At 36.9% G+C, this 13,462-nt stretch overlaps 2 protein-coding genes across 4 annotated transcripts in view; one reads left to right on the top strand and one right to left on the bottom strand.

Annotated features, from left to right (window-relative positions):
• Positions 1-1,507: 1,507 nt before the first annotated feature.
• On the top strand, positions 1,508-5,046 carry DKK4 (dickkopf WNT signaling pathway inhibitor 4). The gene is made up of 4 exons (XM_043986155.1): positions 1,508-1,651; positions 2,431-2,584; positions 3,400-3,549; positions 4,796-5,046. Exons 1-4 carry the CDS (start codon positions 1,541-1,543, stop codon positions 5,044-5,046), a joined length of 666 nt encoding a protein of 221 aa, XP_043842090.1. The 5' UTR covers positions 1,508-1,540.
• A 73-nt stretch (positions 5,047-5,119) lies between these two features.
• The window catches only part of POLB (DNA polymerase beta), a 34,256-nt gene continuing 25,913 nt past the window's right edge, over positions 5,120-13,462 (bottom strand). The window contains exons 12-15 of one of the 3 annotated variants that reach the window (XR_006354897.1): positions 9,114-9,178; positions 8,130-8,269; positions 6,172-6,325; positions 5,120-5,256 (exon numbers count right to left, since the gene is read on the bottom strand). Coding sequence is in view for 2 of the 3 variants with exons in the window: in XM_043986153.1 (XP_043842088.1) it covers positions 6,231-6,325; positions 8,130-8,269; positions 9,114-9,178 (300 nt within the window). In the remaining variant the exon portion in view is untranslated. Of the gene's footprint in view, positions 5,257-5,531; positions 6,326-8,129; positions 8,270-9,113; positions 9,179-13,462 lie in introns of those variants that run through there. The other 2 variants (XM_043986153.1, XM_043986152.1) reach the window with 2 other exon arrangements.

Here is a 13,462-nt window from a genome sequence, read left to right as displayed (position 1 = left end):
AGCTACAATAAATAACTACCATCATACTGTATAAGCAGTACATAATCTAGTAAGGCTGCGAAAGGAAAGAAATAAAGTCATACAGTTAAGAACTGGTTTATATGCAACCTGTGTAATCCATAATGGACTTCAAAATGGAGAGACATCATATTTGTAAAGGAATAGATAAATTCCAATGGATTGCTATATTCTGAAAACAATCTGGAAATACTTTAAATCATAATAAGCCATAAATGAAAATGTGATAAAGGCTGAATTCAGTTAGAAACACTTCACATCTGAAATACTGGAATGAATTTAAACTGGAAAAAAAAAAAAGGAAAATGAAGAGGAAAAATAGAGAAGTTACTCTGACATCTCTTCAGACTCTAACCTTAAAGTACTTAAGACATATGACCTGACTTCTCAATTGTGCTGACTGAAAAACAATCTGATAGGAAGGAGTTGGAGCTTGAGAAAAGCAATTTCTAATTAGGAAGTTTGGAAAAAGGTCAAGATAATACTTAAGAAATCAGCTAGTATAAGGAGTCTTCCATTTAATTCAATTTGAGAGAATGTGATATAAATTGCATCACGTATAAAATGAACCAATAGCTTTCTGCTAGTTCTTTCAAAAGTGGTAACTCAGTAAAAACGGACTTTTTGCTAACAGCTGTAACATAAAAAAAGATTTATGAATCTCATCATTTTCTGATTTAATTAACCCTAACTTCAAACATTTTTTTTTTCATTTTAAGGAACATTGTACCTTTTTTCCAAATTGATATTTAGTTGGAACAGGTGTTATTTTGGCAGCTGCTTTTAAGCTGGTAGGATTTTTTACATCTGGATGCTAGAGCTAATCAGATGGTTTTCTCTGCCTTTTTCACTATCTGAAGCACAGTTTAAAGGTTCTCAGTATATTTTGTAACTCGTTAATTTTTGGCATCTTCTCTCAAATGCAGGCCAATATGATTCATTCTTTCTTTGAGCACAATTAGCTGTGAAAACAGATCTTAGACTTCTTTTTTTTTTGCAAAGGATTATTGAAGGTAGGAAATGCAGGTGATTATCAGAGTTTGCCTTTGATACAGACATCCTGCTCCTCTCCAAGCCCTTTGAACTCACTTTGATATGCAATAATTAGGAGGGATTCAGCCCCAGGAGAAGAGGCTGCTGCAGCCCTGCCTCCTCTCTCACTCTACTGAGTCCTTGTTTTGAACTATTGATCAAACAGATTTGAAGGGATTTGTTGAAGCCTGTGTGGGCTGAAGAGGAAGGAAATGTTGGGGAGGGGGGGAGGATGAGAGAAATGGGCACATCTGGCTATAAATACTCCAGGAAGGAACCTACTGATCATGTTTCATTCATCACATTTTACACACATTACTTAGCCTTGAAATTCTCTTCTATTGCAGAAGCTTTGCAAGACTTTATATTTTTGTCTTGGCAAAACAAATTACTAGTTTGTAGGAGCACACGTGCAGAGGGTCAGATAAGAGAGAAATCTGCTGGCAAGTCTGTTAAGAATAGCAAACACTGGCATCTGGATACCTGAAGAATGGTGGTAGTTTTCTTGCTGGGACTAAGCTATTTGTGCTGTCCCCTGGGAGCCTTGGTTCTGGATTCTAACACCATCAAGAGTTCTGCTGAAGTACAAGACCCTCGGAAGGTAAAATATGTGCTGGGAGTGAATGTGTATAATGGGATATGCTGTTTCAGTCTCATTGGTAAATTTCCAGGTTTTCTAATGAAACCATTAAAATCTGTAGTTAACCAGAAAGGGAGGGGGCTTTGGCACAGGCAATAGAAACAGTAATAAAATATGTTGCCTTCACTCTAGCATCAATTTGTTGGTTATGTATACACAGTGCAACCTGTTTTTCCATACATAAAGTGAAGCTAATAATCTATGCCACTGAACGAGATGCTGAGACTCACTCCAATAATAAACCTAAAGTATATTAAAGCTCTTGGAAAGAAAACTGAATATGGGGTACTCTATAATGCTATTTTACGGATAAAGATCATAACAAATTCATTTGTTCCTTAGCATCCTTTACCATATGTGAAGGCACTGCCATAAAACCAAAGCATTAAATTTTCAGGAAGGTTGACAAAGGGCAAATGGCAATTCCATGAGTGGTAGAAGTTGCTGCAGTAAAGATAAACATCATAATGGCATGAAGCTTGATGACTTTAAGAAACCAGTGGTGGACTCTTGGAATGAAGTTGGCATATAGTAAATACATACTTAATAATGCTTGTTAGAGTGAATTTTTAAATGTAGGCATTTTAACTTTTATCCTGGCTTCACTTCTCAAGGTAAGGAGGGCTAGATTAGATAATCTCTAAGGTCTCTTCTGCTCCAAGTCCTTTAAGATATTTGAAATACTGGTGAGTTTTCTTGCTCTATATTTTGTATTAGATGGAAGTATTTTTACTCCACAGGGTTCTTCACAGTGTTTGAATGACAAGGATTGTGGTGCCAAAAAATTCTGCCTCAAATCCAGGGATGAAAAGCCATTCTGTGCAATGTGCCGGGGGTTACGGAGACGATGCCAACGTAATGGCATGTGTTGCCCAGGGACTTTCTGTATCAATGGTGAGTTGTCATGAACCCATGCAGAGACATGCATTAAATTGTATATAGCCCTTAAAAGACATTGTACATTTATGCTATATATACTAGAACACTTCAAGCCCTCCTCTAAAAATTTTAGATTTCTTATAGTTCTCACTTTAACTTATGCTTCCTTAATTTAAACATTCTTACTGAGTTCTTCCTGGTTCTATCTGTCAACAATTTGTCATTTAAAAGTAATAATCAAAAGTTGAATACTGTATCTTATAATTATTGCTTTTCTCCATCAAACATACTTCATGTTTCCCTCTTAATTACAAGACTGACTTTAGTTTTCTGGGACATGTAAAAAATCTTCCACTAAAATCAACCTCTAGACTTTACCATAGCATGGAAGTGAACCTGGGTTCTTGCAGCTTATGCCAAACTGGAAAGGCTTAAAAAGCATGGACTAGATAGACTGGTGTGAGTGAATTCAATAGGCATTTATTAAAACACCTACCATGTACTGGGGGAACAAAGATAAAAAAAAATTGGTCTTGGGTCTCAAGGACATTACATACCTCCTAGGGAATACAAAATATGTAACAAACCACCAGGCAATCCATTGTTTGGCCAAAGCAGTTCAATACTATCTGGGTTATGTTCTGCATCACTAGAAGGAGTACTAACAATGATGAAATCATGTGGTTTTTTAAAGTACTGAACCATGCAACAAGTATTTAAAATAACAGAAATACAAAACTCAGGTGTTGCCAAAAAGTATTTTATGATGATGCGCTTGTGTGCCTGCCCCTAAAATGTAATAACCCTAGCCTTGAATGACTTGCTTTCAGATGTCTGTACACTCATTGAAGAGACAACCCCAATCCTGGAGAGAAATGATGACCAGGAAGGGTTGGATTCTAAGGAGACAACTCGCCATCCAATTCAAGAAAGCAAACTCAGAAAGAAGCCTGACGCTAACAAATCACAAGGCAGTAAAGGTAAGGGCAACACTACTAACACGGTATCTAGTACAATGATGCTTTTTTCTTCTAGACTTCTGGGATTAGGGTACTAGTTGGGGAGAAAAAACAAACCCACCCGTCTTCTTCAATACAGTACTACTAGAAACGTTTTTTTTCTGCCTTGTCTCTAATCTAGTTCTGCTGAAAAGCAGCAGGCTCAACTTTATGAGAGAGAGCAGTTAAAGAACAAGTTTGGGCTAAAAGGATAAAGAACATGAAATAAGAAATCAGTGCACTACAACATGAATATACTAATCACAAATTATTCATTGAGAGAACCTACCAGTTTACATCCTTTGATCCTTAGATTGCATTATTAAAAGAATTGTACTCTTTTTATTTGTAGAAAAAGAAACCTTACCAAGTGAAGTAAATTTTTCTAGATGTTTCATTCTGCTTTAATTTACAATATAAATTACTAGGATAGAAGTTCCTAAACTGTCCCACAGAATTCTGAGATAACTCTTGTGATCAGAATACAGACTTTGTGAGAAAACCGACAGCAATGTTTTCCCCTCTAAAAAAGTAAACGTAAAACCACATTATTACAGCTACTTTTATGGCAATTTTTAGGTATGAAATCTTAATTCTAATTTCTATATAAAGTCAACCCCCAATTCCATGGAAACTTAAAGCATCATATAATTTGAGAGGTGGAAGGGACCTTACCAGCTATCTAAAATCAATCAATCAATCAATCAATCAATCAATCAATCAATCAATCTCTCTCTCTCTCTCTCTCTCTCTCTCTCTCTCTCTCTCTCTCTCTCTCTCTCTCCCTCTCCCTTCTCTATAGCAGCATTGTCAAAATTATTGCCTGCAAAACTTGCAAGGGAAATCAGATTAAAATGTAACTGGGAAATGTTTAACAAAATAAAAAAAAATATAATAAAACAGAAAATATTAATTTCAGGGCAGCCAGGTGGCACAGTGGATAGAGGTGTGATGTCAGGAAGACATCTTCCTGAGTTCAAAATCCAGCCTCAGAATACTTACTTAGCTGTGTGACCTTGGGGAAGTCACTTAACCCTGTTTGCCTCAGTTTCCACATCTATCAAATGAGCTGGAGAAGGAAATGACAAAGCACTCCAGTATCTTTGCCAAGAAAACCCCAAATAGGGTTATGAAGGGTTGGATGCAACTGAAAAAAAGACTAAACAACAACCACCATCCATTGATACAAGTGTAGTGTTACTAAAAACCTGTCTTAATTTTCCTACAGGGCAAGAAGGAGAAAGTTGTCTACGAACTTTTGACTGCAATCCTGGACTTTGCTGTGCTCGTCATTTTTGGACAAAAATCTGTAAGCCAGTTCTCCTGGAGGGGCAAGTTTGTTCTAGGCGTGGCCATAAGGATGGTGCTCAAGCTCCAGAAATTTTCCAGCGTTGTGACTGTGGTCCTGGACTGTTTTGCCGAAGTCAAAATACTGGGCCTCGAAAACATTCACGTTTAAGAGTCTGTCAAAAAATCTAGTCCCAAATACTATGGAATTTCGTGGGAACACAAAACTCAAACTGATTCTTAAAGCCTTTCACATAGACATTTCTTGTTCTAGGATCATGCAACACTTGAAGTAAGTTAAAACTAGACTAATTGATACTTTGGAATTACTACTGTAAACAATGGTGGAAAAGGAGCTCGTTCTTTGTCTGTGTTCTTCAATGGGCATGAAAACTGAGGTCCCTGAAAACAAAAAAATGTAGTTTTAACCCAGTGACTCAATTAATAACAAACCATTAAGTGGTTTCTTGACAGATATGGAAGAAAAGTGAAGGGGTCTGAAGGCAAAAGTAAATTCAGACTTACAGTGAAAATCCCTGCAAATGTTGGTAAACCAAACACCTGCTGTTTTGATACCGATTTCTCATCCACTAAGGCACAAATGCTATATCATCATGCATGGGTGAAAATATATGATAGTTTAAATTAAATACAGTATTAGAAAAAGTGTTACTAAGCAGATGACTTATTTTTATGTGTTATGGAATTATAACTCCCAAGGAATTCTAGAACTGAAAAATACACATTTCACTTAAAAAAACCCTGGCCTTCCTACTTGTGATTTTTATTCATAACACTTGAATGATAATGCCAAAAAAAGTGAAGAGGGCATAATTTAATTCTTGTAAACACAGAAAGATGAACTAGTTTGACTTAGCCAATTTGCTGGTGCTAGTTTCTTTTCAAGGGACATTATAGCTGTTTAGGTTACAAGTATTAGTTGTGAGATCAACAGAAGAATGAAATAGACTTAAAAAACCCCTAATAAGCCATTGTTTCCTGAAGCCCAAGCATAAGGTATCTGGTTGAAGTACAGTTAGGGCCTAGGAAACAGCACTGAGAAATCCTTCTTAAGTAGGGCACAAAGTGACAGAGTAAAATCTCTAGCAGAGATCAACCAGTTTTCCTTCTCTCTCTTCATGGTATTTATCTTAAACCCTTCAAAAAGAATAAACATGAATAAAATATGTATATTTAAACTGATCTATTTGCTAATAAAATAAGAATAATACAACTTGATTGTGCTGGATAGTTTAATGATTACAAGGCTAAAAAGTGAAAAGGAAGTTATCACTTATAAACAGTAAGGACCCTTACACAGTAAAGTTCAAGAAATAAAGACTGCTGTGTGGTGATTCTTGGCATCAATAAAGGCATCACTCGCTTCTGTCCTTGGGTTCTCGGTATTTCCACTGGATATAGTCAAAGATGTCTTTCTCACTGTCCACTGGGAGGGGTTCTCCAGCAACTCCTGTAAAATGGAAAAGAAGGAAAAAAGATTTCTAGAGTTTAGATTCATCCTTCATATCTAATCAGTTGCCAAGTATTGTTAAGTCTACCTTCATGACACATTAGAATGCAAGTTCCTTGAGAGTAGAAATTGTTTCATTCTTTGTATTTGTATGCCAGTGCTGGACACAAATAAACAAATGCCTTTTGACTGATTTCTCTCATATGCCCCACTATCCTTGGTGAGTCCTTCCCTTATCACCTCTAATCTGGGAAACTGTAATAGCTTCTTGTCTTAGGTCATCATACATAGCTGCCAAATTCCTAAGAAAGGTCTGACACTGTCACTCCCTTATTCATTCTTCAGTGGCTTTCTGTTTGCCTTGGGGCTAAAATAAAAACTGAGGCCTTGAAAAACCTTCAAAATATGGCTCTAGCCTAAAGTTTCAGACTTATTTCACAGAATATCTTTTCACACATTCTCTATTTAAGTTAAACTGACCTACTTGCTGTTCCCCAAACTCAGCATTTCTCTCTTGCCTCTGTGACTTTTTACAGGTTGACCCCCTTTCTTGGAATGTATTCTCTCCTTACAACCCCTCAGAAAATTTTGAGTTTCTTTTAAGATTCAGCTAGGTGTAGCTTCCTACAGTAAACATTTTCTGATTTCCTGGTTCTAAGTGTTTTTTCTTTCTTCAGATTTTCTTGTATTTACTTATCTGTGTCTAGTCACATACCCTAATAGAATACAGGCTCTTGGAAGACTCCTGAAAAACTGGACTATTTTCATTTTTGTGTTTGTAACTCTATATCCATAGTGCCTTGCGGATTAGGGTTTTTTTTTGGGGGGGGGCACTTTTTTCCCTATCAGTTTAATAAGCATTTATTAAGAATCTAATCTGCTGGGGGCAGCTAGGTAACGCAGTAGATAGAGCACCAGTCCTGGATTCAGGAGGACCTGAGTTCAAATCGGGCCTCAGACACTTAACAATTACTAGCTGTGGGTGACCCTGGGCAAGTCACTTAATCCCAATTGCCTCACCAAAAAAAAAAAAAAAAAGAGGGAAAGGCCCTATTTGTACAAGCTCTTTTTGTGATGGCAAAGAATTGGAGACTGAAAGGATGCCCATCAACTGAGGAATGGCTGAATAAGTTGTGGTATATTGTTGTGATGGAATACTATTGTGCTATAAGAAAAGATGAGCAGAATGATTTTAGAAAAACCTGGAGAGACATAAACTGATGCAAAGTGAAGTGAGCAGAATGTGTACAAAGCAATAGCAATACCGTATGATTGTCAATTGTGATAGCTATTCTCAGCAATATAATGATCCAAGACAACTGCAAGGGATTTGGATGATGACAAATGCTACCCACAACCAAAGAGTCTGAATGCAGATCAAAGCATGCTATTTTTCACTTTATTTTTTTTCATGTTTTTTGGGGGTGAAGGAGTTGGGTGAGGAAGGATTTGTGTCTTCTTTTGCAATATAACTAATAAGGAAATATTTTACATAATTACACATGTAAAAGCTATATCAAACTGCTCACTTGTCTCAGGGAAGGGATGAGAGAGAATATGGAACTCAAAATTTTTAAAATGTGAAAAATTCTTTATATGTAATTGTGAAAAAAATATGTATGTACACATACATATGCATGCGTGTGTGTGTGTGTGTATAAAGACACCGATAATCTTTATAATTAGCCACACCATTCATTGTAAGGCTAACAGATCAAACTTGCTAAGAACAAAATTTTTCTGTAAATGATTTTCTTTGCTCAAAATGCCCATTCATCATTTCCAATAAAAGAACAATACTCACCAGTGACTCCCAAGGGCCGGATTGTATACTCATTGATTGTGAAACCCTTTTCTAGGGCATGGGCCCTCATATTCTTATTGAAAATATCACTGCCAGTAAAGTAAAGAACACCACAGTAATACTGGTCCTTGGGAATCAACCTAAAATATGGGAAAAAATGGATAAATTTTTTCTTATCTAATGTGGTATATATGAGGATTTAAAAAGTACCATTGAGGGGAAAAACACCTTTAAAAAGCTGCTAATAATCAAAATATCAAATTATGTAGTGCTTTTGACAGTGTTCCTCAGTAGCCCTCTGAGGGACCTAAGTAGGTAGAATTGGCATTCCTATTATGCCCATGTTAGAGGGGAGGAAATGGAGGTTTCCTGAGGTAAAATAACATGCCCACAGTGGCACAGGCTCTGCCTCAATCTCCTAACGCCAAGGCCACAAAATGTTCTCCTTTGATCAGGTGGCCAGACAAACTGAAGAAAACAGTGCCATGAAATTGAAATTGGCAAAAAAAAAAAAAAAGCTTCTGTGGATCTGAACTTTAAATATACCCACAATGGGGCAAGTGGAGTCAATGAAGGATGCCAGGAGGCAATGTTCTGTTGAGAGGAAACGAAGAGTGAAATGGCAACATCCTTGAATGTTTCACCCCAGCAGTCTCTGACCTTCAGAAGTGAATCTTTTAGGTACTAAGAAAAGAGGTAAGATATAGCCCATCATGATATATAGCTTCTCTGCAAAGAACAGAATAAATATTTGTTTCATGGCCAAAGTCAGAGTTTAGAATCAGACTTCTTTACATACTTCAAACTGAACAACATCTGCAGAAGGAATATATAGTCTTTTGAAAATTGTTATTTTATTAAAAATTAGCACACTATAAACATGGAAATAAAGCCCAGGGTTTGCCTATTTAATGGAAGAGAAATAGAGGAGAAACAAAGAGGAAAAATTGCTCAAGTAGGTTTGAGACAGATTGTGAACAGTACCTGATATCAATTCTTCTATATGGATATGCAACATCGTCAACTTCACTTGATAGCTGACACACACCCTAAAAGCAAACAAATGTTAATGAACAAAAAAAGATAATTTTTATAATTTGATGTTTAATTTTAATCATTTATTTTTTAAAATGCAGATGTTTAAATTTACACTTTTGAAAGCTCAAATTTTAAATCAGAACCATTTATCTTATCAGCTTTTCTGTTTTTATATTACTACCTTCTGAATGAGTTCCTTAATATATAGGCCAAGGTCACTAACCACTGAAAAATCTTCAGTGGCTTGCAATTACTTCATTAATAAAATATAACTCCCTTAAGTTTGTATTTGACTTCCCATAATGTGGCTTCAACCTTCCTTTTCAATCTTATTCCATATTGTTCCTCTTTACATATTCTCTATTCCAGCTAAGATGGAACAGGTAGCTGGGTGGCTCAATGGATAGACGCCTGGGCCTGGAGTCAGGAAGCGCCCTGACTGGATTCAAACTGGCTGTTCGACTTTGGGCAAGTCACAAGTCTGCTTCAGTTACCTCAGCTGTTAAATGGGGGTAACAGTACTACCTACCTCTTTCAATTAGATAATATTTGTAAAGTCCTTATCAACACAGTGCCTGGCATGGTAGGCACTATATAAATACTGCTATTGCTATTAACATTCCTTGGGCCCAGATCTCATTCTGGCTTTTTCCATGGTTTTTTATATAACACTTTAAATTGTGTAAAGTGCTTTCTTTACACACATTATCTCATTTGAACCTCACAACCCCTAGACTTAGGAGCTACAGGTATTATTATCTCCATTTTACAGATGAGGAAGTTGAGGCTCAAAGAGTATCCCCTATTTACACAACTATTCAATTTCAGATAGAGGATTCGAGCCCAAGACTTCCTGACTCCAAGCCTAGCACTCTGTCTCCCTGTGATTTCAACCCCACTGGTGCTCTGGAGCACCCTTTCATGTGACTGTCCTTCATGAAATTAAAGACAGCTATCATGTGACCTTAAATATTCTCTCATCCAGGCTAAATATTCCTAATTTCTTAAATTAATGCTCATATGGCCTTTATTTTCCTGGTTATCCTCTTCTGGCCACTCTCCAATTTATCAAATTCCACCCTAAAACATGTCATCCAGAACTGAGCACAATACTCCAGACAATGTCTGACCAGGGCAGAGAACAGTGGGACTACTACATTCCTTATCCTGGAAAGAATCCAGAACTCTATGCCACAAATTTAAAAAATCCATTCTACCCCAAAGAAAACATGGGGAAAATGACATCAGTGTCATATAGACAGTGAAAAATTAGTTTCTTTGAAGTAGAAAGTATAATAAGTAGACTTTCAACATGCTGAAACAATATGAATGTGTACATATAGATTAATGCTGAGGGTAGTACTAATTTCAATTCTAATTCTACAGAGGGCTTTTCAGGTGACACTACTATATCTTATTACTTTATAGGTATGTGCTCACAATGTGTTTCTAGTCACCAAACAAATTTATTCAATACGATGCATTCTTTGTCATTTCCAGAAATCTGAGTAGAAAGGCCTTTAAAGGCATTGATCTATACTTTCTATTTTTGTTTTTGTTTTGTTTTTTGGTGAGGCAATTGGGGTTAAGTGACTTGCCCAGGGTCACACAGCTAGTAAGTGTCAAGTGTAAGAGGCTGGATTTGAACTCAGGTCCTCCTGAGTCCAGGGCCAGTGCTCTATCCAATGCGCCACCTAGCTGCCCCTGATCTATACTTCCTAACAGTTTCATATTAATGTTTAAAAAAGGCAAAGCTTCGCCAAACTACAAAGCAGGGGGTCTCAAAACAATGTTTCCTTACAGAGCTTCACAGAGATATTAATAGGCATCTAAAAAGCACTTAGCATACATCAATACATACATCAGATTCCTTCATTTATCACTTATATGAAAGATCAAGGTACCCTATGGGAGAGACAGGAGATAGCTTGTACCAGGTAAGTCAATCCACCATAAATATCAAATCAACTATTACTTCTAGTGAGACTTGGTTGGAGATAGCCTAGGACCCAGACCACAAGAGCTTTGGGACAGTGCCCCCCAGACACCCAGTCCTGCTTCTAGCACAATCTCTGAGGGGGCAAATCCTATAAAGAAGGGACTAGCTATTGCCACCAAACTGAATGCAAGGCAGCCTAGCTGAAGCACCAAGGCAGCCTAGGGGAGAGACTAGGGACAGTTTATGACAAGAGTCAAATCATCATCACCACTTCCTGAGACCTAGATAGATATAGCCCAGGGCCCTGAACCCCAAAGTCCTGGAAATAGCAGTGCCCTCCAGACCACTAGTCCTATTTCCAGCTTATGCTCCACAGCCATCACTGAGAGGACAAACTTCTGTAGAGAAGGGATCCACCTTCCTTGCCAACAATACCAACAGATGACCAACTACTAACTGAGAGGTAAATCCAAGAACCCTGGGAATGGCAGGGGCATTCCTTTTACCATAGCCCACTGGGTAGCAATCCCCATGAAAATGTGGCCTGGTAACTACTTCTTCAGGAATTTCAGCCACAACTATTAAAGATCTTCAAAAGAAAGTTCTTGCCACCAAAGTCCTTGGGCACTGTCAAATGATTTAACTGATGGGATTTTATTGCTGGAACTGACATTAAAGACAATCAATGCATTATCATCTGTTTTGCTGTTGTACCCTATGCACCATGGGATCTTTCCATTTTACTTTAATGCTGAAAAGTGCTATATGTGTTGTCTCCCTGCATTAGTATGTGAGCCCCTTTCTGTTTATATCCCAAGCACTTATAGCACAGTGCTTTCTACATAATAATAAATTAATAAATACTTTTCCTTTCATTCATCCAGTCTTTATAATAAAAGAGAAAATAAAAATAAATTTTAAAAAACAACTAAAATCAGGGATAGAATGCAATCTAAACTGCTGTGATTTAATGAATCTCCAAAGATTAGATTTTCTTCATTTGGAAGGCTTTCCCATACAGAAAGGGGCTAGTGGCTAGAAGATTAATAAAACTTTAGGTTAGCTTCAACACACAAAGCTCATCTTCCTGAGGCATTAACAAGTTTCAACTCAACTGGATAAGAAATTATTTCCATCTGGAATTACCATATAGTAATACCTCATGGATACGGTTGTTTTTGTTCTTGAGGCAATGATTTTGCAGTTTGTCAAGTTAGTAAAAGGATTTTATCTAATGGTTTTGTTCTTTCCTCAAGGCGAATTTGATTTCCTGCACTTTTGCTAGAGAGCTAGTGTTAAAGAATTTCTGTGTGTTATTGTAAATTCCTGGCTGGATTGAATGGATTAGCTGTTTGGCATTTCAACTGAATGGATACATGTTGAGTATTTGAAATAAAACCTCTTTCATTTCCTCAGGGGATTCTAGGTACCTTCTATTATCCTTGAAATTCTTACCACCCTATTCTATAGAAATTATTTGAGGCCAAGCTCAAACTCAATACTATACTTTAACTGATTCCTGTTATAGTCAGTAATAGGCATCTAAAAGGAGAAAAGCTCATTTTTTCCTTCTAAATGATATAGCCATAGAATAAGCAGCACATTTATCTACATTGTGATTAAACAAACAAATAAAAAAAGATTTGGAATAGCCCCTGGTTTTGAAGACTGGATTACTGATGCTTGCAGGAATTAAAAAAAATACTACATCACATCCTGAGGATAATTCTAACATTTAGGAACAATGTCAACTTACTTCTTTGTAGTTGGTCAGAAAATATTGATGACAGCTAGCCTACAGGTTATATCATCAAGAGGTCAGGGAATAGGTCTTTGTAAACTTTGATAGTTTAATTCTACCTATTAAATTTGAATTTACTTAAAAGTCAGGTCGTCTAGGGACCCTAGGACATGTCTTCTATTGTTTTACCACCTGTTCTCCTTGGTAGTCATTCTCTCCAGGAGTCAGGTTGCTAAGAGCTTTAAAAATGCCCAATAGAGGCCTTTATATTTGACCCTGGAAGTAATAGGGAGACACATGGGCAGACCTACACATTAGGAAAACCACATTAGCTGGAAGGATTAGAATGGGGAGAGACTTAAGGTTGGGAGAACAATTAGAAATCAACTGCAACAGTCCATATTGAGGTGATGAGGGCATGAACTAAGGTAGTGCAAAATGATTAAAATAGTAATGTTTACATAATTGTACATGTATGACAGACATCTGATTATTTACCACCTCATGGAGGTAGAGGAAGGGAAGGCAGGACAGAATCTGGAACTCAACTTTAAATAAAAATGTTTATTATAAAAATAAATGAATAAATAAATGTGTGTGGGTTTTTTTGGTTTT

Source organism: Dromiciops gliroides, chromosome 2 (assembly GCF_019393635.1).
Source record: "Dromiciops gliroides isolate mDroGli1 chromosome 2, mDroGli1.pri, whole genome shotgun sequence".
In the NCBI taxonomy this organism is placed as follows: Eukaryota; Metazoa; Chordata; class Mammalia; order Microbiotheria; family Microbiotheriidae; genus Dromiciops; species Dromiciops gliroides.
This window is presented reverse-complemented; position numbering and strand designations above follow the sequence as displayed.

Bases quoted from the DNA above. Each gene is read 5' to 3' on its own strand.
- DKK4 (XM_043986155.1), top strand. From the start codon at position 1,541: ATGGTGGTAGTTTTCTTGCTGGGACTAAGCTATTTGTGCTGTCCCCTG. The intron at 2,585-3,399 runs GTGAGTTGTCAT...ACTTGCTTTCAG, and splicing joins AGGGACTTTCTGTATCAATG to ATGTCTGTACACTCATTGAA. The intron at 3,550-4,795 runs GTAAGGGCAACA...ATTTTCCTACAG, and splicing joins CAAATCACAAGGCAGTAAAG to GGCAAGAAGGAGAAAGTTGT.